This window comes from Ornithorhynchus anatinus, chromosome 10, assembly GCF_004115215.2.
Source record: "Ornithorhynchus anatinus isolate Pmale09 chromosome 10, mOrnAna1.pri.v4, whole genome shotgun sequence".
NCBI classification, from domain to species: Eukaryota; Metazoa; Chordata; class Mammalia; order Monotremata; family Ornithorhynchidae; genus Ornithorhynchus; species Ornithorhynchus anatinus.
Window position 1 is genome coordinate 43,370,452 of NC_041737.1, and position 27,606 is coordinate 43,398,057.

The following is a 27,606-nucleotide window of genomic DNA, read 5'->3' on the forward strand; positions in this document are numbered from 1 at the left end:
CTTATCCAAAAAGAACTGAATTGACTTGCGCTGGTTCTCCTCATTGGCGATGAGCTTATGTTCCCCAATGGAAGCAATCAATTGAGTTTCTTCCTCCAGAAGTTCACAGAGAGCTGCTTTCCTCTCCGCCCCACTATAAGTGTGGTTAATGTCATCAATTTGCTGCAGTCTCCAGACTGTGGGGAAATTATGAAAGAACCTCGATAAGGAACTCCAACTCTTTGCAAACTGAATGTTTCTGTGGTCACACTTTGTCAAAGTGTATTTATTTGTCAATGTTTTAAACCCGTAAGATTAAATTCCTTTTAAAAATAGCTTTCATGCTTTGAAATTAAGTCAGGAAGCATCACATATTTACTTCACACCTGATAAATTTAAAAAATGCCTGTCACTGATTAATCATCTGCAAAATGGGATGGTGATTTGACCCAAACAAAATGAAGTGGAAAAAAAAATTGGTCCACCTACCCATTACAAACAATGCAATCATGGAACAGAGCCTTTAAAAGGAAAAGCTGTCTCTGGTTCGGTCACTATTGCCATTGCTGAATTTATGTGCTTCCCTTATTTATTGAGATTAAGGAACCGTTTCCATTTTTCTGGGCATTCCCAAATTAAGCCACTTAATCCTACTTTATTATATGTCAGGAACATCGTTCAAAGTAATTTTTATTTGCTGTAATTCATGTCCAACTATTATGTTATAATGGGTGGGGAATGGGCAGCAGTAATTGGCAAACAATGGATTGTGGGACATGCAAATTCCAACAGGACCAGATCACATACAATTTCAACACAAAGAATGTCACTGGGGTCTCATTTTATTTTGAATGAATATTTCATTAGAAATATTCACCTTCCTAGAAATACATACCAAAGAGGTCACCACAAATGATGTGTAAATAAGAAGGCTGAAAGAACATTATAAAGCCACTGATTCAAAACCTGGTGTACTTTAAGTAGTCATAGTATTTATTAAAAGCTTACTGTGTGCAGAGCACTTTATGAATGCTGGAAAAGAATACACAGTGGAAATTTGACATGATCCCTGTCCTTCAAGAGGCTCACAATCTAAGAGTGTAAGCGAGGAGAAGCAGGGTCAAGGAAGCAGTGTGGCCTAGTGAGTAGAGAGCGGGCCTGGGAGTCAGAAGGACCTGGGTTCTAATCCTGCCTCTGCCACTTGTCTGCTGTGTGACCTTGGGCAAGTCACTTAACATCTCTAGGCCTCAGTTACCTCATCTGTAAAGATGAGGTTAAGACTGAGCCCCATGTGGGACATGGACTGTGTCCAACCTGATTAGCTTGTATCTATCCCAGCACTTAGAACAGTGCTTGACACAGAGTAAGTGCTTAACAAACATCACCATCATTATTATTAGGAGTGATGAAACAATAACAGGCTATTTACTCATTACGATATGTTGGTCCATGATATGAAAGTGCCTCATATGCTGCTCTGACTAAAATAATTAACTCTTTTTCTTATGTTCATGAAAAAAGGAGCCACGGGCCATTGATTAGATCAATAGACTGTGTCTAACCTGGTTATCTTGCATCTTCCCCAGTGCTTACAAGAGCGCTTGACACGTAGTAAGCACTAAACAAATGCCACAATAATCATTAATCCATCAATTAATGGTATTTATTGAGCATTTACTGTGTGAAAAACACTGCACTAAGTACTTGGGAGAGAACAATACAACAGAATTGGTATTATATGTTCTCAAAGCTCTCAGTCTCTCATTAGGTGCATTTATTCCTTTGACTGCACAAAATATAAGCATTCTACTTTGCTTTTAATGTGTGTTCATTCGTCCAAATATCCTTGATGTCTCTGCTTATGACATCACTGTCTGTCTTGTGTCGTAAGCTCTTGGAATGACCAGAATCACAGTGTTGGACAAGATCTGGAGAGATTATCTGATGCGGTCTCCTGCCTTCAAGCAGGTGACTTATTTATCACCCAAGACAGATTTGTTCTGTGTTTCTTTGAAGATTGCCAGAGATGAAGATTTTCTCTGTCCTCCACAACCTCTCTTGGAAGCCCTTCTTTAAAAATTTCAATAAGGTCTATGTACTAAATCCTGGAGTAGACACAAAGTTATGAGATCAGACCCAATCTGATCCTCACAGGATTCAGTCTAAGAGAGCAGGATTCGAATCCCCATTTTCCAGATGAGAAAACTGAGGCTCAGAGAGGTTAAGTGACTTACCCAAGGTCACAAAGAAGGCCAGTGGAGGAGTTGTGCCTCTAACTCAGGTCTCCTGACTCTTAGTACCCTGATCTTTCCATTACTGTGATCCATTCCAGGATTTCTCATTCTGATGGTCAAGAAATTCTTATTTGTTTTGTCAAAAGTTTTTCTGATTTAATTTAGCCCCATTCCTTAAGTGTGGTCCTCACTGGTCATGGAGAATAGCTGGTTAACATCTTTCACATAAAAAGCCATGTATTTGAAGATTGTAATTAAGATACCCCTTAATTATGCCCAGCTTGACCCCTCTAAACTGTAAGCCTGTTGTGGACAGGGATTGTCTCTTTTCATTGCTGTATTGTACTTTCCAGGTGCTTAGTACAGTGCTCTGCACACAATAAGTGATCAATAAATATGACTGGATGAATGAATGAATGAATTACTGCAATACTCTCATCACAGGTCTCTCCATCGACAGTTTTTTCCTTCTTTAGTCTTTATTTCACTCTGCAGCTGAGATTAACTAAATTCTTCATTCTGCATAACCAACAAGTGCCCCCTCTCCTCAAAATCTTTCAGGGGTTGTCCATTCCTCTCTGCATCAAGTAGAAACTCCTGACAATTAACTTAAGGCACCGAATGAGCTCTCCTTACTACTCACTCTCTTCATTCCCCTCAATCTAACCTTTTCATTGCGCCTCCTCTAATCTCCCTGCCATGACCCCTTGTTCATGTTTTTTTATGGTTTTTATGGTATTTGTTTTGTGTTTACTGTGTGTCAGGCACTGTTCCGAGTGCTGGGGTAGATACAAGCTAATCATGTTGGACCCAGTCCCTGTCCCACATGAGGCTCTCTGCCTTGGTTCCCATTTTACAGATGAGATAACTGAGGCCCGGAGAAGTTAAATGATTTACCCTAGGTCACATAGCAGACAAGTGGTGGAACCAGGATTAGAACCCAGGTCTTTCTGACTCCCAGGCCTGTGCTCTATCCACTAGGCCATGCTGCTTCTCATATCCATATTCTTCCTTTTGCCTGGAACTCCCTTCCCCTTCACTTGTGCCAGACCATTAACGGTCCCCATTTTTTTGTGCATGTGACATTTGTTAATTATTTACTATGTGTTAAACACTGTTCTAAGCAAGTGAATTAGGTTGGACACAGTCCCTGACCCACATGGGGCTCAGTCTAAATAAGTTCCCCCTTCAAATCCTGCTGAAATGTCCTCCCCTCCAGGCCTTCCCCAGTGGACTTCTCCTCTCCCCTATCTTATCCCCACAGTTACCACTCCAGCACTTTACTCTGGCCACACACTTATGTATTCACAAATATCTTGTACATATCCTATTGCTTTAGCCCTCACCAATATTCTTCTTTTGATCTGTAAATTTTTTTGGGTGTCTATCTCCCCATCTAGGCTTCAAACTGCTCAGTAACAGGGCTCATTTCTCCTACCTCTACTGCAGTCTCTCAAATGACAAGTACAGTGTTCTGTATACAGTAGACACTCAATAAATACTATTTGATTAATTTAATACTTTCATTTGCAGCCTTAACTATCTCAATTCATTTAATGTTTCCTCCGAGACCCATTTTCCAGCCCCTCTCCATTTCTGCCACTCTCCTATGTACCCTCTCCATTGTTCATCTTTTTAAAGGTTGCTGACCAAAACTGAATTCACGATTCTAAATAGAGGTTGATCTGACCAGTGTAGAATATAGCAGAAAAGTTTCTCCCGACAAAACTGAGGTAAACCAAGGTCATGATGGTTTTTTAATCACAGTATGACATCACTGACTCAATTATGTCTTTCTCAAGGCTTTCTCTGCTGAACTGTACTTTTAGCATCCCCCCAGCCTACATTTGAGTTGGTTTGCTTTTTTTTTCTGCTTTAAGCTAACTACCTTGTGCTTGTTCTAACTGGATTTCATCCTGTTCTTAGCAGGATCATTTTTCCAAATTATTGGTCCCTTTGAATTCTATTCCTGTCTTCCAAAGTATTGATAACCAAGCTTACCCAATTTAATCTCATCTAATTTAATAAACCTGGTTATCAATTACTTTATCAGGCTCATCGGTAAAGATATTAAATAGAACCGATACCAGGATTTATCTCTTTGAAACAATACCAAATACAACCTCCCAATATGACTGGACCCACCAAATATGTGATCTGTGACCCAGCTCTCATCCCCTTCACAACCCCTCCCCATTAAAGTCTTCCCTAACTTTTTTAGGGTATTTTCTAGCACTTAATATGTGCCAGTTACTGCACTAAGCACTGGGCAGATATAAGCTAATAAAGTTGGATACAGTCCATGTCCCATGTGGGATTCACAATCTTAATCCCCATTTTACAGATGATGTAACTGAGGAACAGATAAATTAAGTAACTGGCCCAAGGTCACACAGAAGACAAGTGGCGGACCCAAGTCCTTCTGACTTCCAGGCTCATGCTCTATTCACTAGTCCACGCTGCTCCTCAAGAGGATGCCATTTGAGAGAGAATCAAAAGTCTTATTCAAAATCTCTAAAGATTATTTAAATCTGTAAATGTTGGTTTCTCTTTTATCTTGAGTTGGTGGGTGCAGAGGTCACGGACCAAAGAGCTTTGCTAAGATGCTTCAAAAGGAGCATAAAGAGACAAAATAATATGGTACAATACCACAGGGGGACAGTAATTTCAGAAACAGTAACTATTCATAATGAGTTTTAGTGCATCTCTCGGATTAAGAAACTGAGTTTAGTGAGCACCCAAAAAATACCTGAAATAGAAATGGGATAAAAAATCAGACCTGAAAAGAGGCCTGTGTATTTCCCTTCCATTTCTGTAAGATGTGCTTCATTATTTCCATCTTTCCCCCTTTTTGAACACAAATAAGCTTACTGTGGGTAAGGAATGTTATACCAATTCTGTTGTATTGTACTCTCTCAATAAATAAGATTGTACTCTCCCAATAAATAAGCACTCAATAAATACCACTGATTGACTGATTAATTGATTGATCCAAATATTGTATCCTAAAGTTCATGTTTTATACTGGAACATAAAAAAATACTGTATCTATCTTTTTTTATTCCAGAAAAACAGAGATTATTTTGATTTTCATGTATTCTGGCTTTGACTGGTTCATGAGTTTTGGAATAGAGTTCCGTTTCAGTACTGACTGGCCGAGTAAGCGAATCCCAATCTTGCGATCAACATTATTGCTTTTCACAGATCTGTGGGGAGCCATAATCTCATTCTATTACTGTCTCAATGACTTAACCGCTGGACTCCGCTGATACCAGGAGAATGTGAAAGACTCTAAAGTTTCCAGGAAAACAAAATACAGCTCTAGGATGGCTTAGTTTGGTTCAAGCAAGAGAGGGGCTGCAGAGTTCAAGCCAGCAACATCAGGACACTTTTCTCTCTCTCTCTCCATGCCCCTCTCTCCCTCTCTCTGTACCTGAATACAATGGTTTAAGTGGATGGCTCGCATTAGGGACTTTTAGACTGTTAGTTCCTTAAGAGCGGGGATTGTGTCTACCAACTCCACTGTATAGTACTTTCCCAAGCACTTATTGCAGTCCTTTGCATACAGTAAAGGCTTAATAAATTTCAGTGTATTGACTGCTTGATTGATTACTCTCCTCCTGGATGGACCTTCTAGATCCCGTTTTGGTAAGATTATCCTGATTTTAGAACTTTCACCCAGCCTCCTATGGAATCATTTTGGAATGGGCCTGGCCAAGTCTGTATGAGGCAAAACCAACACTTATTTTAAAACAGGATTTTAAAAAGGAACACACCACATGTTCCTTATTGATGCAAAATCAAATATCCTCCTTTTCAGTCCCACTAAAGGGGATCTACAACTATTATTTTGAGCCATAAGATTTTGGGACCAGCTGAAAATCCTGTGTTTGAACCCTTGAAGGTGGGTATGTTGGTCATGTGACTGTTTGCACCACTGTGCCTCCCGACTGGGCCAGGGGTGGATTTGCTTGATGGCTGCTTTGAGCAGCTCTTCTCACCCCACTGATGGTACTGTCACGAGTACCCTCCTAAAAGTATTCCTCCTAAAACTGCTTTTCTGCTGTTCAGTCTCAGCCAGTTCTTCTCCATGAACAATCAGTTCTCCAATAATATGGGCTTTACAATCTTGACAAAACTCAAGTTAAGAAAAACTCTCCTTAAGGTACGTGGGTCCTGACTAAAACCAAGCGCATCTGCTCTATCATTTCTTCCAACATCACGTCTCGTACAAACGCGTAGTGAAAACAAACGTTCAGGGATACCAGCCTGTGTTAGCCATTTCCTCCCCCTGCTGGGGAGAAAAATGAAAGCCATTTCCAGGAAGTCTCGTTTGAATTCCATTTACCTTCTAAGGCGTGGTAAAGCAGTTCAAAGTCTTCTTTCAATTTGGGGTTACACCTCCGATCATACTCATGCTGTAACTTTTCTGCCAATTCTTTTTCTTTTCTCTTCTTTTCTTTTTCTTCCCACTCCAACCTCACCCTCTTAATGTTTTTTAAGTTCTTCACTACTTCTTGAGCGTGCCACCTTCGGTAATAGGTCTGGATCACTATTACCTTTGGGGAAATCAAAGTGGGGAGACAGTGAGGACTCAGAAGGCAATGCTGAAGAAAATGGCAGATCTCTGACCGTTTTAAAGGCATATGGCTGCATTCAGTCCTGTTCTTTTCAAAAAAGCAGCAAGAAAGACACTCTTTCATGGTAGGGGGTGGGGTTGCCAGATTTTGCTGTTGGAGTTTAATGGGAGTTGATGATGTGATCAATTCTCTGACTTCTGCAAGCTAGCTAGCTAGGAACTAAAGCCAGGCAGGGTGGAAATTCCTGAGGGCCCGAATTCACAACTCCATATTCTAAAACTCTGAAATTCTGAATCTTCATATTTTTCTCTCAAAGCCATTAATTATGATTCCCATCTCTGCATTGTATGTATTTATCAACAAGCTGCCCTGGAAAGGGGCTGCCCTACTCCTCTGTGCAGATTCTACAGGGGGCAAAGGCATTGGAGAAGCAGGAGGACCCTTTTCCCCCTCACTTTTAGGGCAGGCTACACCACAGAGAAACTCCCCTCTGCAGGAGCAAAGAGGAGATGGTTGTCTTTCTGGTTGGGAGCACCTTGGCCTGTGCTCACACACTGGGGTCCCCATCCCTGAGAGGGATAACTGTGAGATCGGTGGGGACAGAGGCCTCTTCTCCAGCTCCACTGCCCTCAGGAGGGACCACCACAGCAATCCCATAGCACATCACTCCCTTTTCTCTCTCCTTAGCCCCACCTGTTGAGGTTAAAAAAAACCCAACAACAAAGGCCCAGTGGGGATGGGGAGGGAAGTTATGATGAGGTAGGCAGGTCAGCTGCTCTGGAGAGAAGGGAGAGGAGGAGGAAAAGGAGGAGGAGGAGAAGAACGGGGAGGGGTGAAAAGAGAGAGATATGCTCTGGGAGAGGCCTGGCAAGAAGACCCTGTGCCAGAACATTCTGGTAAAATAGAAAGAAATCCTTCCCTTGGAGCCCCCCATTCCATTTCCATATCAAGGGTGAAGGCCCACATTGAGGCACAAATGCAAAATATTCATATTCTCTTCTCTGTCCATTTTATCATTATTGCTGATGAGCAGTCATGCAAATAGAAATTCACTCACTGCTTTCAATCGCCGTGCGTGGTATTCGTCGGCTGTAATATACGTCCCTGGTTTTATTAGTTTGTCGGTCAGGTTGGACACGTACACACCAATTTTAGTCATCTGGGTGGATGTGGTATTTCTAGTTTGTTGGATGCTATTCTTCTCTATAGCCGTCTGGAATAAAAATCTAAATGGTGTCAAGACAAACTTTAAGGCTGAAACAACAATGAAAGCTGAGCTCTCAGGATTTTGTAATTGCTATGGTGAATTTCAACAATATAATCCCAAATCTGAGGAAACAAGAAATTTGGTTCCCAGTTTTTATTCAATATAGTATTTAAATGATATTCTCTATTTAAACAATATTGATTATAATGGCAATATATATTTTCTATATCTACTTAAATGATAGTCATTTCCTATCATTATAAACTTCTCACCATTTCTTCTACCAAGTTAACTTTGACATTTACTCAAAAATCCTAGTGGAAGGTGGAAAATATTACCTGAGTTTCTCTGCAGAATATACCTGTCCTTTCAGGTATTTTTTTGGGAACCGTCTGGGTCCCTGCATTGTGAAATTCTATGCCTGTTACTTTGTGTCTGTATCCACCCAGAAATGGTTTATGATAGGTTGGTTTTTTGATCTCAACAGCTACATCTTGGAATGTGTCAGAATCTGCCCAAATGAAATCAGAGTCCAATGATCAAGTTTCACTGTTGAAAAATTCTCCAACAGGCACGGGAAGAAAACCAAATAATTTACCTGCTTGTACTCTGACGGTTATAACATCCGCCATGACTGTTTCCAGTGGAATCCCCATTGTTTTGATGGGATAATATTCTGGATTTACAGAAAACATTTCTAGCTGGATGGTTCCCTGGGGCTGCACTCCAACACTCATTAGGGTCTCGTTATCCTTAATAATTCGCCCTGAAAATAGAATTCAACCATCAATTTTATCTTCTCCGAAAGGTGGAAACAAAAAAAAGTCCAAGTTTCCCAAACTTGATCATGAGGTCTTAGCTGCTAGCATTGCAACACTTTCAACAGTCTTTTTCTTTTGCAATGGTATTTGTTAAGTGCTTATTTTGAGTCAAGGACTGTTCTACTGGGGTAGACACAAGTTAATCAGGCTCCTTACAGTCCCTGTTCCAGATGGGGTTCGCAATCTAAGTAGGAGGACGAACAGGATTGAATCCCCATTTTACAGTTCAGGAAACTAAGGCACAGGGAAGTTAAGTAATTTGCCCAAGATCACACAGCAGGCAGGTTGCACAGCCAAGATTAGAACACAGAGAAGCAGCGTGGCTCAGTGGAAAGAGCACGGGCTTTGGAGCTAGAGGTCATGAGTTGAAATCCCAGCTCTGCCACTTGTCAGCTGTGTGACTGTGGGCAAGTCACTTAACTTCTCTGTGCCTCAGTTACCTCATCTGTAAAATGGGGATTAAGACTGTGAGCCCCACGTGGGACATCCTGATTCCCCTGTGTCTACCCCAGTGCTTAGAACAGTGCTCGGCACATAGGAAGCGCTTAACAAATACCAACATTATTATTATTATTAACACAGGTCCTCTGGCTCCCAGGACCATACTCTTTCCACTATGCCATGCTGTTCTCCAGTTCTTTGCCTGCTTCACTTTACCACCCATTGATCTATGACAAAAGGACTCATGTAAACTGGTAGTCTTACCCTTTGAATAGTTGGTTGGCCCAGTGACAATTCCTTGTCTGCTCCTTTTTTCCTCTCCCTGGTTTCCTGTGATCCACGGAATACTGACCATGGACAGAGAATATTCCAGGGTGAAGATTTCAGCCCTTTGGGGCTTATACGGGTTGGTGAGAGCAAGGTAACTGCTTTTCCTCAGGAGAACCTTCACTCTGATCATCCTTCCTCTCTTCCTCCATTCCCTCGCTCTATCCTGCACAAATCCTAGCATGACAGGATCCCTGCCTTACTTGTTCTGCTTCCTCAACCAGCATTCCACAGAGAGCTAGGGAGTGGGGGGGGGGGGGGGTCACTGTGAATCATAAAACTTTTTATGGCCCCAGACATGAGAATGCCCAAGTATCCTTATCATCTGAAGCTTCAGACTTTCGGTTAAGAAATGGCAGAAGGTAAAACACCTTCTGAAGTCTGTTAAAAAAAGTCTTTGAGTCTTTTTAAGTGAGTGTTGGTACATGAAACAGTACAAAGAATCTCTTCGGACCAGGCTGAAACTTATCAAGCTATTCTGAGAAAGGGAGTTATATCTTCAATTCTTTCTCAAAGCTCAATTCATTCATTCATTCGATTGTATTTACTGAGCACTTACTGTGTGCAGAGCCCCGTACTATGCGCTTGAGTATATATATATACAATATAACAACAATAAATGGACACATTCCCCATCCACAACTAGTTTACAGACTAGAGGTAGGGAGAGGGACATAAATACAAACAAATGACAGATATGTATATAAGTGCTGTGGGGCTGGGAGGGGGAATGAATAAAGGGAGCAAGTCAGGGAGACACAGAAGAGAGTGGGACAAGAGGAAAGGAAGGCTTAGTCAGGGAAGGCCTCTCGGAGGAGATGTGCCTTCAATTAGGCTTTGAAGGGGGGCAGAGTAATTAAGAGCCATACACAACTGAGAGTGTTTAAAAAGACAGAGAATTATATAGAACAAAACTCAAGACCATCTTGATAAGAAATAAAAAAAATAGACTGGAAAAATACAACTCCATTCAACAAAAGTGCCAGGTTAAACAGAAATAAATCTCATGACAAAAAGGCAGAATGAAAGCAAGGGGAGAGAAATTATTTTATCCAGCCATCTGGGAGGTACTTGAAGTTCCAAAAGAATCAGAGGCATTGGCTTGCCAGATGAACAATGAAAGAAGTGGGAGAGATAGCAATTACATGCGAAACATGTAAGGCAATGAAAATAAAAAACAAGACTCAAATTGGTTCCCAAAAAAAATATTCACAGTGAAAGTGAAATTTTCAATCAAACAGCTCCTATGCTTTTCTCTGCATCCTTGGGGTCTTTGAAGGTTCCCTCGCACCCCTGGTTTCAGGGCCCACCCTTTTCCCTTCCATGTAGCGTGGCCTAATGGATAGAACATGGGCCTGGGAGTCAGGACCTGAGCTCTAATCCTGACTCCGCCATTTGTCTGCTGTGTGACTCTGGGCAAGTCACTTCCTCTGGACCTCACCTTGCCTGCAAAATGGGGATTGAGAACTGCGAGCCTCATGTGGGACAGGGACTGTGTCCAACCTGATTTGCTTCTATCTCTCCCAGTGCTAAGTACAGTGCCTGGAACATAGTAAGCAGTTAACAAATACCATAAAATAATGGAAGCAAACAAGGAGTAGAACAGACATGAAAGGATAAGCTCTTCAAGAGTTTGAGCCTTATCTTCTCCTTTGTACTCTGCATGTATTAGGTGCTCAAGAAATACTACTGGAATATTGGACAACCATAGTCACAGAGAAGGCAGAGATAAGAGGCAGAATACACAAAGAAGTTGAGGAAGACAAAGTGAAAGCAGAGAAAAGAGGGCAAGAAATGCAGAGAATAAGTATGCTGCTTCTCAAATCTGATCCTTTAGAATGGAAAATAATTTTGTAGGAGTCAATCAACTCCACTGTATTGCACTTTCCCAAGCGCTTAGTAGAGTGGTCAGAGCACAGTACCCCCCCTACACATATACCAGAGTTGAATGACTATTCTACAAAATTATTTTCCATTCTAAAGGATCAGATTTGAGAAGCAGCATGGCCTAGTGGAAAAAGGAAAGGACTGGGAGTCAGAAGACCTGGGTTCTAATTCCACTTCTCCACTTGCCTGATAGGGGACTTTGTCTAAATCACTCGGCTTCTCTGGGTTTTAATTTCCTCATTTGTGAAATGGGGATTAAATATGTTTTCCCTCCCCCAATTAGACTGTGAGCTCTGAATTGGACACTGCTGTGTCTGATCTGATTATATTGTATCTCCCCCAATACTTAGCAAATAGTAAGCACTTAACAAATGCCACAATTATTATTATTATTTTAGGGGTCCATCTTAAATTCAAAGTCAGCTTGGTTTTAGTGTCATCTGGAAGTGACAAAGAGCATGGGCAAGGGAGTCAGAGGTCCTGGGTTCTAATCCCGGTTCCATCACATGTCTGCTCTGTGACCTTGGGTAATTCACTCAACTTCTCTGTGCCTCAGTTACTTTATCTATAAAATGGGGGTTAAAGCTGTGAACCCCATGTGGGACATAGACTGGTGCCAACCAGACTAGTTCGTATCTACCCAAGGGCTTAGAACAGTGCCTGGCACATGGTAAGTGCTGAACAAATGCCATTAACAAAAAACCCCAACAACTACCTGAAGGAACTATAGTGCACTAAGTGCCTTACAAAACTGAACTAATTCTTGCTCACAGTCACACAGCTGACAAGTGGCAGATCCAGGATTCGAACCCATGATCTCTGACTCCCAAGCCCGGGCTCTTTCCACTGAGCCACGCTGCTTCCTTTGATATCTCTAGATATCAGTTAATCATCTCACAGTCCTTGTCTCACATGGGGCTCAAAGTCTATGTAGGAGGGTGCACAAATATTGAATCCCCATTTTACAGTTGAGGAAACTGAGGCACAGAGGAGTCAAATGACTTCTCATGGGAGCAGCTGGAGAATAGAGAGTGTAAGAACTGAAGAGATGTGAACAAGTTACCAGTCAATCAATCAATCAGTGGTATTTATTGAGTAGTGACTGTCTGCAGAGCATTACTGTTTGAGACCACCATACAATAGAGTTGATAGATACAATCCCTGCCCTCAAGAAGCTTATAGTCTAGTGGGGGAGACAGACATTAAAGGAAACTACAGACAGGGGAAACAGCAGCAGAGCACAAGGCCCGGGGAGGGAGGAATATCAAAGTGCTTAAATTACTCCCAAGGAATTTTGTGCTTACTACTAACATAAAATGACTAATGTTCGGTCAGAACGCAATTAGTGGATCACATAAATCAAGACCCAAATCAACAGCACCAGAGATAGACCTCGGGGTGGTTCTAGACATTGCCTCCCCAGCACTTCTGCAAGGTAGAAACCAGAAATAAGAATAATTTGTACTGTCATCGGGCCTTTTCTCCAAATGGCACACAGAGCTAAGTGGGGTTTGCTGAAAACTCAATTAACTCATCAATCTTCTAAAAGCCGAAGCCAGGTAGGGAGAAGGCAAGGCTTGAAAGAGATTCTCATGCTGAGTGACAGCATCATTTTACAACAAAGTAACAGTGCTTATGCTGGGATCCCCATGGATTCCGGGGATGGAATGTGAACCCAACCAGCCCCCTCCCCACCAGTCTTTAAGTCCCTATCCCAAGCCCCTGGGCAACTCTGCCAGGTTGCTGCTCCAGCTCTCTACTTCTAAACACCATGCACAGTTTCCAAGAAGCTGCTTGGAACTTGGAGGCAGTGTGGCTTAGTGGAAACTGCATGGGACTGGGAGTCAAGAGACCTGGGTTCTAATCCTGGCTCTGCCACCAGCCTGCTGTGTGACCTGGGGCAAGTCACATAACTTCTCTGTGCCTCAGTTACCTCATCTGTAAAATGGGGTTTAAGACTGAGCTCCCATGTGGGACAGGGATTCGGACCACCCAAATAAGTCTGTATCTACCCCAGCATTGAGTATAGTGCCCGGCAGGGAGTAAGAGCTTAACAAATACCATAAAAAAGTCACTTAACTCATTGTGCTCCAGTTTCCCCAACTGATCTCCCTGTCTTTTAGAATGTAAGCCCCATGTAGAACAGACACTGAGTCCAACCTGATATCAATTAATGGTATTTATTGAGCGCTTACTGCATGCAGAGCATGACTGTGAAAGCACGATACAACAGAGTTGGTAGACACATTCTCTACCCATGACAATATCTGATATCTACATCTACCCCAAGGCTTGGCACACAGTAGGAGCTTAATACACCATGATTATTATTAACTAGGGGCTGACAGTCACAAGAGGAGGGAGGTCAGTACCTCTAAAAAAGTCTCATGCCCCTAAAAAGTCTGCCTCACCAAACCCAGCCACAGAGTCTCTCTCCTCCACATCCAGTTCCCCTGTGGCTTTGTGACCTTTGGATATTTGATATCCCACCAGCACTTAGGCATATATCTATAAATCATTTATTATAAATTACTTATTTATATTAATGTTTCTCTTCCCCTCTAAACTATAAGCACACACATCTACCAACTCTGCTGTACTCTACTCTCCCAAGCACTTCATACAGTGGTCTGCACAGAGTAAGCCCTCATTAAATATCCATAATGATGATGGAAAAGACTTGGGTCTGGAGGTGTAAGGAAACTTCAGGTCCTTTACTCCATTAAAAATATCTGCAGAGCCCAGAAGTTGGAGACTTACTGAGCTAGAGAAAAGATGATTCAGGCTGAGGCATTACAGGAGAAGCAAAACAGACCCTGCTGCTGCTCAGAACCATGAGCTAAAGCGCTCCTACCACTGATCAGGGCCATGTGAGCAGAAACTACAGAAGTGAAGGATGGATAGATCTGTATGTCTGTATTTGTCAATCAATCAATCAATCAGTGGCACTGATCAAGTGCTCACTCTGTGCAGACAAACATGCAGGCCCCAACTGGTTAAATATGCCCAAAGCTCTAAAGCAACCCAGGAAGAGAGTTAAAAAATGGCTTTCCATTTCAAATCAGGTGCTCACACTCAGAGCTAATATCTCTGACCCACTTCTAACCTCTTTCCTCCGCCTGGAGCTCGTGACCCTCTTAATTTCACCTCACGGATACCCTCCTATTCCTTTCCTCCTTGTTCTGGCAAAGCCAACATCTTTTTTTTTTTGCCCTCCGCCAAAGCTGGGAAAGAAGCAGAAAAAGAAATCTAGTGTAAAGTGTCGCAAAATCGATTCCTTTAATCAAGATCCATTTGTCTGCTGCATTTTATGCAAACGAAACAATTTCCTGTTTCGCCTCTTCCATTAAAACCGAATCAGGTTTTCAAAATGGAACAAAATTATTCTGATGGTATCAAGAAATTTCTTTGAAGAAATCATAATTTCTCATTAAAAAAATATGTCCCGGGAACAGAAGTGGGTTTCTTTCCCACTTTGACTCAGCAGTCTGAAAGACACTGAAGGTATATAGTGCTTGTCTCTAAAATCGTATCAATGTGGATGAGAGAGTAATTCTATAACAGGTTACAAGTACCCCATACTGAGAAGGGGAAGAAAAGTCTGCTGAGGAAATAAACTAAAAATTCAGGCTACCGAGTTTCAGTTCTTGAAAAATAGGTCTTTTGTAATGAGATGAGTTCTCACGTTATGTAAAACGTTACCATTGCCCTGGGCTGCTATTACTTGCAAAAAAGTTTTTAATTTAAAACTAAGCAGCTCTCATTTTAATTTGAAAATGCTGTTCCTCATTATCTTTTAATTGAAATTTTCTCTCCATGCTCTAAGCTGTAAGGACAGATTTAAAATCTCACCAGATACTTAGGGTTGTTAATTTCTATGGGTTCTTCAAACTGACCCCTGAATTTCCCTTGATTGTTTCCCAGAAGATGGAATGGATGAAGTGGTTGGGCTGAAAGCACAAGTTTCCATTCACAAAGCAAACAGAGAATGGAGACAGCTGAGTAATTCAGGCAAAAATCCTTCTTGAACATGAAAAGAGAATGAGGAAACAGTATCAAAAATGTTAAAATGACAGGAGTTTAACTCTAAATCAAAAACTGTTAAGCAAATATTAACACCCAAGGCAATTATAATATGGCAGGTAACTGAAGATGCTGTAGAATATTTATTTACTATTCCAAAACACACAAATATACTGTTCTTGGAATCCTGTGCTTCTACCCCAAACATGTTTATTGGTTTCTCTTCAGATAGATATTTCCTAGATAACAGTCACTATTAGCCCAAAGTCTTATCTCCTATTGCTCAAAGTCACTACTGAATTTCCATCCCCTTTGCAGATAATAATAATAATGGTGGTATTTCTTAAGCGCTTACTATGTGCAAAGCACTGTTGTAAACGCTGGGGAGATACAAGGTGAACAGGTTGTCTCACGTGGGGCTCACAGATTTTTTTAATCGCCACTTTACAGATGAGGTAACTGAGGCACAGAGAAGTTAAGTGACTTGCCCAGTGTCACACAGCTGGCAAGCAGATTGATAGGCACCCTCCCTTACCACTTCCCCCACTCCCTTCTGCATCATCCTGACTTGCTCCCTTTGTTTTCCCCCCCTTCCAGCCCCACAGCAGTTAAGTACTTATCTGTAATTTATTTATTTGTACTGATGTCTGTCAAATAAGCTCAATGTGTCAGGAAATGAGTCTGTTTATTGTTGTACTTTCCCAAGTGCTTAGTACAGTGCTTTGCACACAGTAAGCACTCAATAAATTCAATTGAATGAATGTATGAACTGATGTGTCCAACTGAGGATGGAACATCTGGGCTGCCTTCTCTGCACTGCAGACCAAACACAGGTCTGGGCCTCAAATACCTGAGAGAGTGTGCCTCAATTACATATGCCTGTGGGGACTCGACCCCTGTGATGAAGAAAAGCATGACATCATAATTCTAACATTTCCAGGGTCAGCTGTAGTATGACCAGCATACTTTTACTGGAATTTTGTTCAGTGCTTACTATGTGCCAGGCACTGTTTTAAGCGCTGGGGTAGACACAAGCTAATCAGGTTGGACATAGTCCCTGTTGCTCTTGGGGCTCACACTCTTAATCACCATTTTACAGATGAGGTCACTGAGGCACACAGAAGTGCAGTGATTTGCCCAAAGTCACACAGCAGACAAGTGGAGGAGCCGGGACTAGAACCCAGGTCCTTCTGATTCCCAGGCCCGTGCTCTCTCCACTAAACCATGCTGCTTCCTACAATAATAATAACAAATAGCATTGTTAGTATTATTAGTAATAATTAGGAGTAGTATTAATATCAGCTTGTTCAGCTCTCAGGCCCCATGTAGGGAAGCCTGAGTTGAGAGGTAGCTGCAGCAGCAGCACTGCCTCCTAGGCCACAGAGCTGACCACGCCTAGGCTTGCCCTGAGGAGATCAAACAACAAGATATACATCGTCAGAGAATCCCCATGCAGTTTAATAGACTGAAGAATCTCTCCCCCAGTTGCAAGCTAATGCAGAGTGACCTTGGGCAATGGCCTAGTGGATAGAGCACTAGCCTGGGAGTCAGAAGGACCTGTGCTCTAACCCCAGCTCTGCCACTTGTCTGCTCTGTGACCTTGGGCAAATTGCTTCACTACTCTGGGCCTCAGTTCCCTCATCTGAAAAATGGGGATGAGGACCGTGAGCCCTTTGTGGGGCAGGGACTGTATCTAACCCGTTTACCTTGTATCTACCCCAGTGCTTAGAACAGTGTCTGGTATATAGTAAGCACTTAACAAATACCACAAATACCACTTCTCTGTGCCTCGGTTTCCTCATCTGTTAAATGGGGAGTCAATATCTGCCCTCCCTCTTTCTTAGACTATGAGCCTCTGTGGAATAGTGACTGTGTTTGACCTGGTTATTTTGTATCTGCCCCAGCATTTAGTTTGGTACCTTGCACACAGTATGCACTTAAACAAATACCACTAGTATTACTGTCATTATTATCGTAATTATCATTAATTACTGAGCCAAGAGTCAATGAGTCTAAATCACCTATCGGATTAATAAAACTGGAGTAGCCTGGCCAATTCTTGGACAAACTCTAATAGCACTCGAAGACAATTAGGGATGTCCAACAGTGAAGGATGGTACAGGGGAAGATTTGGGTCCTAAAGCAGGGTCTGTTTAACCCAAATAATACTTTAGAGTGGAGTTCTGAAGGTTCTGCTAATGAAAGAGGTAAAAATCTACAGAGGGAGCCTGATAAATGTTAACGGCAAACACCCCGGCAAGGAAGATACACACGGAGGGAGGGATGGAAGGAGGAGGGCTTAGCTTCGTAAAAGGAACAGTTCAGTCTCTGGCTCACCCAACAGTCATTCAGTCTCCTAGCTCTGGTCTCTGGGACCAAGAGGATGGAGGATTCTTCCTCAGAGCCTGGATCTGAAATCTACAGTTCCTGCCCTGTTTTTGATATAAAGATGCTCTGCTCTGAACCATATAAATCACAAGCCCCGGGTGAGACGGGGACTGTGTCTAATCTTGAACCTACCATCATGATTAGAAGAGTGCTGGGGACCTACTAGGCACTCGATTGATATCACTCATTTTTATTATTGTTATTCTGTCCCCTATTATGAGATATTTTCAAGCTAAAGAACTTAGAAAAGTCCAGAAGACATTCTCTGGTTCTTGGGACATACCTCCAAATGTGAACTGCAGGACATCGTGAGGAACGTTTAACTGTTTGGCAAATTGCTGCTTGAGGAGTCCTAGCATAAAGCCAACATTAAAAGACACTGTGATCCTCTGATGGAGAGGGATTAGCAGGACTTGAACTAAGAAACAAAAAAAGAAGAAAAATGCATCCCATTATGGCATCTGGCCTGGATAAATCAGAGGGGTTAGCTCTTAATACTGTGATTTATTGGGGATTAAGACCTTGAGCCCCATGTGGGAGAGGGACAGTGTCTAACCAAATTAGCTTGCATCCACGCCAATTCCTGAGTGCAGTGCTTGGCACATAGTAAGACCTTAGTAAATACCTTGGAAAAAAAAAAGGCAGTCCAGGGCTGCTTCAGCTGGTTTCCTGGCTGGGATAGGAGGGAGCAGGAGCAGCATAAATAAGAGAATCTCCGGTTGAAAATCCAAATGGCCACAAGGCTGCCTCCATGAGGAATCCCAAATGGATCAATCAATTAATGGCATTTACTGAGCACTTTCTATATGCAGAGCACTGTTCTAAGCACTTGGGAGACTACAATTCAACAGAATTAACAGAAATGTTCCCTGCCCATAATGAGCACAGAACTGGGCCAATCCTTCCCTGTGCAGATGGATTCTTCCCCACCTGTCCCTTGTGGACACCCAACGACCAGTGTCCACCTTTTGGGAAGCCATAAAAAGGTCCACCCTTCATCTTCCAGAGTTGATACCTGTTGCAGTGGCTTCTGTCATCTTTTGTAACAGACTCGTGGGAGACTGCAAAATCTCCTGGACTGCCTTCATCTTAGTTAGAAACACCTGGGAAAAGTCTTCCTCCACTGGCTCAGTCTGGAAATCTGTGGGGCCTGGCCCCTCTTCCACTGTCACCTCGCCCTGAATTTCAGCAGCTTCTCTTCCGATGTCTTGTTGCTCGTCCCGGAGGGGTTCCTGGCTTCTAAGCTGGTCGTCTGTACTGGGCAGCTCCTGATCTCCAAAGAGTTCTCCTGATTCCTCAAATTCTAGTTCCTGGTACATGTCTGGCACCTCTGGTTCTTCCTTTGCCTCCTCTAGCTCCTCTCCTGGTGGTTCTAGGTCCCCAGGGTGATGTCCCAGGTCCCATGAGGCAGCAGGCTTCTCTTCCATCTCCTCCTGTTCCGCCTCCTCTTTTGCCCCCTCCTCTTCTGCTCCCTCCTTCTCAGGGGCAGCCTCACTCCCAGTCACTTGTTGGCCTGTGTCTGCAGCATCTTCTCCACTTTGATTCTCACCCCTTTCCTCTGGATCTCCCATTTCCCTGAAGCAAGAGGGGAAAACAGATTGATTACATTAAGGCAACAGATCGTTTCTGGACCAAGAATCCCCTGCCATACAGTGTAGACTCTTTGGGATATTCTTGAGGTCAACACGGTCGCAACTGAGCAGAGAGTGTGATTGGCCATTTTAGTGCCCAGGCAATTTCTCAAACTCCCCTGGCTTGGCCTCGTCCCTTCTTATTTCCCTTTACCGACCAACAGAGCTGCTGCAGGAGACCAGATGGGCAGTACTGGGGTCTAGCCTTCAATCAATTGTATTCACTGAGCGCTTACTGTATGCAGAGCTCTGTACTAAGTACTTGGGAAAGCACTGTATAACAGAGTTGGGTACATACATTCCCTGCCCCACTGTGAGCTTAAAGTCTAGAGGGGAGACATCAGTATAAATAAATACATTATGGCTATGTATATAAGAGCTGTGGAGCCGAGGGTGGGGTGAAGAAAGGGTGCAAATCCAAGTTCAAGGGCAATGCAGAAGGTCCCACGCTCTTAGTACAGTGTTCTGCACACAGTCAACACTCAATAAATATGATTGATTGATTGATAAGGGAGTAGGAGAAGAGGAAATGAGGAGAACTTAGTCAGGAAAGGCCTCTTGGAGATGTGCCTTATATTAAGGCTTTGAAGGAGGGGAGAGTAATTGTCTGTTCCCATGCATTTGTAATAATCTTTTTTATAGTTGATATGAAGTGAGGAGAGAGAGTTCCAGGCCAGAGGCAGGCTGTGGGTGAGGGGTCAGCAGTGAGATAGATGGGACAGCGGTTCAGTGAGTAGGTTCGGATTAGAGGGGCGAAGTGTAGTAGTAGGAAATCTGACAGATAAGATTGGAGGGGGCAAGGTTATTGACAGCTTTATGGTCAAAAGTAAGGTGTTTTTGACCACCTTGACTGGCCCCAGCAGTGGGTGAGGGGATGTCACAGCCCAGCCCAGCAGGGCCTCTATTCTTGACTCAGCCTGGTTAACCCTTGATCACCAAGTCATTCCCACAGGAAACCCCATCATTAAAATCCTGATATTGCCCACGGATGGGTTTTGCTACATTGACTGAGTCGTGGAAGAGTAATTAACTTTTAATAAAAAGAGAGACCTTACTACAGGCACTCACCTTTAAGGAGAATGGAATTCATCAGAAAAGTAATTACTCTGGGCCCAAAATTAAAAGAAAAATGACCGTGTGGGGCTGACAAATCAATACCGTGTTTATTGGAGTTCCTCACCCTCTTTCTGAAAATCATCAGCCTGTGTCTCAGTAAAAGAACCTGAGTCCTTGTGGGATTCTCAGGTTCCACTGGTTCTCGGGGAGGTCAGGTGACAGGAGCAGGGGCTGAAAAGACAAGTAGGCCCACCAGGACATCCCCCCGCCACAGGGAGCACAAAGGCAGAGCGTGAATGTCATTCCAATTGCAGTGAGCTGGGCCTCCTGTAGGAGAAATCGGGTGGGCTGCGGAACTCTGAGTTAGTGCAGCTACAGAGCATGAAATATACGTACAGGCAAGCACTTCCCTGCTCCAAGTAAAACTGGAGATTATTTAGCAAATGGCAAAGAAAATCTAACTGGGCACTAGTTGTGGGCCCTTTTAAAGATGGATGGATGTCCACAGAGATAGGAGGTGAATGAAAAATTTGATTTCAAGACCAGCCAAGAGAAGCTTGAAAGGAGAGGCTGTTGGGTTCACAGTCAACCCCAGACAAAAGCTTACTCAAACTTTTCACTGCTGTGCATCTTAATCAACCAGTGGTATTTATTGAGCACTTACTATGTGCAGTGTAATAAGCACTTGGGAGAGTATGATATTACAGAATTAACAGATCCATCCTCCGCCCATAACGAGTTTACAGTCTAGAGGGAGAGACAAACATTAATATAAATAAATAATTCATACTATACTATTCTGGAAGTTCCTTTTGAATTTTTTATTATTTTTATTATTATTAGTGATAATTCTTAGGGAAGCAGTGTGGCCTAGTAGAAAGAGCATGGGCCTTGGAGTCAAAGGACCTAAATTCTAATCCCAGCTCCACCATGTACCTGCTGTCTGACCCTGAGTAAGTCACTTAACTTCTGGGCCTCGGTTCCCTCTTCTACAAAATGGGGATTCGATTTTGGTTCTCCATCCTACTTAAGACTGTGAGACTCTTGTGGGATCTGATTATCTTGTATCTACCCAACGTTTAGTACAGTATTTGGCACATAGTAAGGATTTTCATTCATTCAATTGAATTTATTGAGCACTTACTGTATGCAAAGCACCGTACTAAGCGCTTGAAAGAGTACAATAATAATCAACAGACACGTTCCCTGCGCACAACAAAATACCACAAATTTTCATCATTATAATGTATTATTAATAAGTACTAAATATTAAGCACTTAGTAAATACACTCTAAGCAGATTAGACAGTGTCCCTTTCCCCGCATGAGGCTCATTGTTTATGGGGGAGAGAGAACAAGGATCTTATCCCCATTTTTACAAATGAGGAAGCAGGCACAGAGAAGTTCAGTGACTTTTCTAGGATCACACAGTAGGCAAGTGCTGGAGCCGCAGGTTTCATGACTCCTAGGCCCATGCCCTTCCCACTAGGCCCACTGCTTCCCCACGTTACTCTAAGTCCCTCTTGGAGAAGAGTAGAGAGTAAATCACAGCAGGGGCAAGAATATCCTTACACATGGCGAGATTCTGAGGGTTCAGGAAAAGACAAAGAGGAGACAGAGGCAGTTCAGAAGAACCTCTCTTCCACAGACCTAAAATATTCTTTTTCTGTGCAGATGAGTTTAACAAGAATGTAGGAGACAGGGTCATGAAAGTTCTCACAGTCCAAAGGGGCTTTTCACCATTCGACTTCCATTGATTTTGAAATTTTCAAAGCCATTTCACAGGGCTTAGTCTCAAAAATGCATCTGTCTAGACTTCAGAAAGGAAGTAAATCTAGACCCACTTAGAAGTCTCACAAAATCGGAACAACGTGTTTTGTCGAAAAGCCTGTGGAATGAGGGAATGTTAGGTAACAGGATGAGGCATAAATGGTTTCTCTCGGGGTAATGATGGATGTTTGCCAGGGGAAGGAAGAAGGGAGAACACAGGGGCCAGTGATGACCACCAGCATCATTAAATAGTCTCCTTCCTTGGCAAGAAGAAGCAACAGACCCTCTGCACATTTCATCTTTGCAACTGTAATAGAAAGGAGAGGGTATTTCTAGGGACCTAGGAATTAAAACATCAGATGAATTTGAAGAACTAGTGTAAATCAACAGAGCACGATGCACAAGAAAAAGGTCATGCAGAGGAAGGAGAGGAGAAGGGCAGTAGAAGGTTGGTTAAGGGTTATTACTTTAGTAAGATATTTAGAAGTGATAATCAATCATTCAATAGTATTTATTGAGTTTTTACTGTATGTAGAGCACTGTACTGTGCTCCTGTACAACAGTGTTACTAGAAAGGATACCTGTCCTCGAGGAGCTTATAATTTAGTTAAAATCAGTTACAGGTAGGGAAAGCAATTAAGTAGAAGGATATGTATGTAAGTGCTGGGGGGGAAGGGGAGGGTAGTGAATACCCAGGAGCTTGAGGGTGAGGATTCAAGTGCACAGGTGATATAGTAGGGAAGAAAAACCTGCTGAGGAGATGAGAACTTAGGAAATGCTTCCTGGCTGAGATGCAATTTTAGTAGGACTCTGAAGATGGAGAGAGGGCTGGTCTGTAGAACAAGTAGCGGGAGAGGAGTGAGGGTGCGTAATAATTATTATTAGGGCAAAATTTGTTAAGAGCTTACTATGTGCCAAGCACTGAGCTAAGTGCTGGGATAGATACAAGGTATTCAGGTTGGACACAGTCCCTTTCCCACATGGGGCTCAGAGTCTAAGTAGGCGAGAGTAGGTTTTAATCCCCATTTTACAGATGAGGAAACTGAGACATAGATAACTTGTTACCTGCGCAAGTTTACATATTAGACAAGTGACAGAGAGTAGATTTAATCCCCATTTTACAGAGGAGGAAACTGAGACACAGATAAATTGTTACCTGCCCAAGGTCACATAGCAGACAAGTGACATAACTGGAATTAGAACCCAGGTCCTCTGACTCCCAGGCCTATGCTCTTTCCACTAGGCCATGCTGCTTCCCTTGTAGGTAAGGGGGAGAGAATTGATCATTTAAAGCCAATGGTGAGAAGTTTCTGATAGATGTGGAGATGGATGGGCAACTACTGGAAGTTTTTGATGAGTGAGGAGATGGGCACAGGGTTTTGTTTTTTTTTTTAATAAAAACGATCGGAACAGCAGAGTGAGGTATGGACTGGTGAGGGAAGAGGCTGAAGGCAGATAAGTCAGCAAGGAGGCTGATGCAGTTATCTAGGCGGAATGTGACAACAGCTTGGACTAGCGTAGTAGCAGTTTGGATAGAGACGAAGGGATGGGTTCTAGAAATGTGAAGATAAAACAGACAGGATTTGGTGACTGACTATGTGGATAGAAGGAGAAAGATGAGTCAAGGAAAATCTCAAATTTGCAGGATTGAGACAGGGAGGCTGGTGATGGTGTCAACAGTGATGGGAAAGCCGGGGGTGCAGGGACGGTTTGGGGAGGAAAGATGAGTTCAGCTTTGAAAATGTCGAGTTGGAGGTAACAGTGATAATAATTATGGTATTTGTTAAGTGCTTACTATGTGCCAAAGCACTGTTCTAAGCGCTGGGGTAGATACAAGGTAAGCAGATTGTCCCACATGTGGCTCACAGTCTTAATCCCCATTTTACAGATGAGGTAACTGAGGCACAGAGAAGCTAAATGACTTGCCCAAAGTCACGCAGCTGACAAGTGGCAGAGCCGGGGTTAGAACCCACAACCTCTAACTCCCAAACCCGGGCTCTTTCCACTAAGCCACACTGCTTCTAATGACAGCAGAACATCCAAATAGAGAAATCCTGAAGGCAGGAGGAAATTTAGACTGTAGAAAAGGAAAGAGGTTGAGGCTGGAGAATTAGATTTGGGAGTCATTCAGGTAGAGATGGGAGTTGTAGTTGTAGGAGCAAATGCATTCTCCAAGGGAGTGCATGTAGATGGCAAACAGAACCGGAATGGAGCCTTGACGGATCTCTGGAGTTAAGTGTGGGAGGCAGAGGAAGAGTCAGTGAGAGAGAGAGAGAGAGACCGAGGAGCAGGGAATGTATCTTCCAACTCTCTTATACAGTACTCTTCCAAGCTCTTAATACAGTGTTCTGCAAACAGTAAGTGCTCCTTAAATATGATTGAGTTGCCAGAGAGGTAAGAGGAGAAGCAGGAGAGGACAGTGTCAGTGAAATCCAGGTTTGAGAGATAATTAGCACTGACAAGGATAGGAATGCTCCCAGTTCTCCTACAATGCAGGTGGCTCTGTTCCTGCAGAAAGAAGCCTGTGCTAAAAAACACTCGAGTTGTAATATTCTCCCTGGATCCTATACCACGTGCATGAGCGTGACCGTTTCTTCTGATACTGAGACATGTTGTATCCACGTGTGATGGTGAAATAATGTTCCCTAATTTGGCTGACACAGTCTAAGGAAAATGCTCAATGAATTGTGTGCTGGCAGAACTGAATGTACCTCACTGTGATGTTTCTAAGAAAACCACTGGGATATCAAACTAACCATTCCAACAATACCTTGTTCATGACTCCCAACCCATTCCTCACGCCTTTCCGATGATCGCCCTTCTCTCTCTGCTCTGTCCAATTTAGTTCCGTCCCTCCTTCGAAGCCCCCCAAATAGCTGCCTCTCCAACAAGCGTTCTCTGGTCGATCCCTAGCGTCCTAGTCATGCCACCCCATCAGCTTCTTCATCAAGCCTGCCTAGATCTGCTTGCGTGTTAATAATTTAACTACTTACTTGTAGGGCTCTTTTTCATCATTTGCTTCCATGCTCATCCTCTTTTACTTATGTTAATAATTTAACTACTTACTTGTAGGGCTCTTTTTCATCATTTGCTTCCATGCTCATCCTCTTTTACTTATGGTTCAGTTGGTAACTTGTGGCTACTTCCCTCCCTCCTTGGAGGGTAAATTCTTCAAGGGTAGGTTTAGTGTCTTCCACTTACAATGGATGTTCCTCAAGTCCACAGAATAGTTCTCTGCATACAGATGCTTAGTAACTGCTGCTGCAAATGGAAGTTCAACTGCATGGCATGAAGAACACAGTTAATGAACCCAATTCCACCTGGCCCCAGAGTTAGTTCCTCGTTCCTGGTAATTGGCCCCATGAATAGAGCACTAACTTCACGGGAACGATTTAGTGTGCAAGGCTGCAGTGTATTTACGAATGGCCCCCTCCTTGTTGAAAGAGTTACTGCTCCTCCCAAAGGGCTGACGGCCCCTCTGCTCCCCGGGGGGGGGGGGGGGGGGGCTCCATTTAATTTCTGGCTCCTTTTTCACTCCAGGGTATTGAGTTGATTCAAACTTCTGTTCTCGGTAGAGGAAGCATTGGCACAGTTGGAAATGTAACAAGGGTTCTCAAAGCTCAAGGATTTCGAAAGGACCAACCCACAGTGCTCAAAATGGATGAAAGGTCAGCGGTGTTTCCATCCAGAAAAGCACACAGGATAACGCAGAGGTGCAGTCCACTTCGCTGTCCATCCATTCAGAAGGAAACCGGGGAATCAAATGAGCTTTGTGCATTCTACCTTGACTAAAATGGGGATTCAATCCCTGTTGTGCCTCCTACTTAGATTGTGAGCCCCAAGTGGGCCGGGAGCTGTGTCCCACCTGATTAACTCGTATCCACCCCAGCACTTAGAACAGTGCTTGACACATAGTAAGCACTTAAGAAACACAGAAGCAGCACGGCTTAGTGAATAGAACACGGACCTAGGAGTCAGGAGGACCTGGTTTCTAATCTCCACTCTGCCACTTGTCTGCCGTGTGACCTTGGACAAGTCATTTCCCTTCTCTGTGCTTCAGTTACCTCATCTGCCCCATGTGGGACCTGGACTCTGTCCAACCTGATTAGCTTGTATCTACCCCGGCACTTAGTACAGTACCTGGCCCATAGCAGGCCCCTAAAAAACATTTTAAAATGTAACAATAATAATAATAAATAATGAAAATAATAATAATAGAATAACTATTCATCCTTTCATCCAGCAGGCAGCTGGTCTATACCTTGCCTGAAAGTGTGTTTTTAGGGGAGGAGGGGAGGAAGACGGGTTGGCAAATAGAGGCATTGTCTAATATTCTTGGGTGCTATCAGTGGCCACTCTTACCTTGACCCCCTAGGGAAGCCTGATTATACAGTAGCTAAAGAAGAATCTCACCTTTGTAGTCTTCACCAGAAACCACCAACCAAAAAATGCAAGGCTTTCCTTGCTGCTTGAGAGAGCAAGAGGGAGGAGCTGGTCTGTTAATTTCAGAATATCAAGACCTTCTAGGAGATTTTTTTCTTTAAACAACCAGGCCAGAAAAACACTGTACGTGTCCAAAACTGCTTCATGAAGTTTTCATATTGTCCCACACCAGCCTGGCTCAAATGAAATGTATCACAGTGAAATGGCACAGTCTTTTATAAGGGAAAGAGAGTAGGGGTGGATTTAAAATAAACCATAAAGGGAATTTGTGTCTTCTTCTACTCTCCACTACATCCGGCTGGGGGCAGCTCTCCTCGGGCCTCATTAAGGAACTACCATTGCAGGGGTTCTACATACAAAACAAGACCTTTCTTTTGTTCTGCACTTCCCAAGCTCCTAAAACAGTCCATTGTACCCAGTGGGTGTTCAGTAAGTACTCCAACTACTCCTACTGCTAGAAAATGCATGGTGCATATATATATATATATATATATATATATATATTAGGGGCAAGTCACATATATATATATATTTGTATATATATATTTGTATATATGTATATATATATCTCCACATATATTAGGTGGAGATCACATTTCCCAATTCTGTTGACCTGTACTTTCCCAACCACTTAGTACAGTGCTCTACACACAGTAAATGCTCAATTAATACCACTGACGGACATCAAATGCTAAATATCCTGCCATCACGCAGCAGAAAACCTTCTGCTAATATCTAAAAGCCAAACTGCATCCTGTAATACTGGAAGACTGTGAGCCCGTCATTGGGCAGGGATTGTCTCTATCTGTTGCCGAATTGT

The 27,606-nt window shown here is 43.0% G+C and overlaps 1 protein-coding gene across 11 annotated transcripts in view; it reads right to left on the reverse strand.

Annotated features, from left to right (window-relative positions):
* Positions 1-27,606, reverse strand: part of IQUB (IQ motif and ubiquitin domain containing) — a 55,231-nt gene that overhangs the window by 25,796 nt on the left and 1,829 nt on the right. The window contains exons 2-11 of one of the 11 annotated variants that reach the window (XM_039913302.1): positions 26,757-26,959; positions 25,462-25,622; positions 25,337-25,388; positions 18,903-19,462; positions 18,171-18,305; positions 8,599-8,766; positions 8,339-8,511; positions 7,851-8,006; positions 6,562-6,772; positions 1-176 (exon numbers count right to left, since the gene is read on the reverse strand). In XM_039913302.1, coding sequence (XP_039769236.1) covers positions 1-176; positions 6,562-6,772; positions 7,851-8,006; positions 8,339-8,511; positions 8,599-8,766; positions 18,171-18,305; positions 18,903-19,462; positions 25,337-25,374 — 1,617 coding nt within the window. In that variant the 5' untranslated portion in view covers positions 25,375-25,388; positions 25,462-25,622; positions 26,757-26,959. Of the gene's footprint in view, positions 177-6,561; positions 6,773-7,850; positions 8,007-8,338; positions 8,512-8,598; positions 8,767-18,170; positions 18,306-18,902; positions 19,463-21,238; positions 21,322-25,336; positions 25,390-25,409; positions 25,623-26,756; positions 26,960-27,606 lie in introns of those variants that run through there. The other 10 variants (XM_029074187.2, XM_039913303.1, XM_029074185.2 and 7 more) reach the window with 10 other exon arrangements.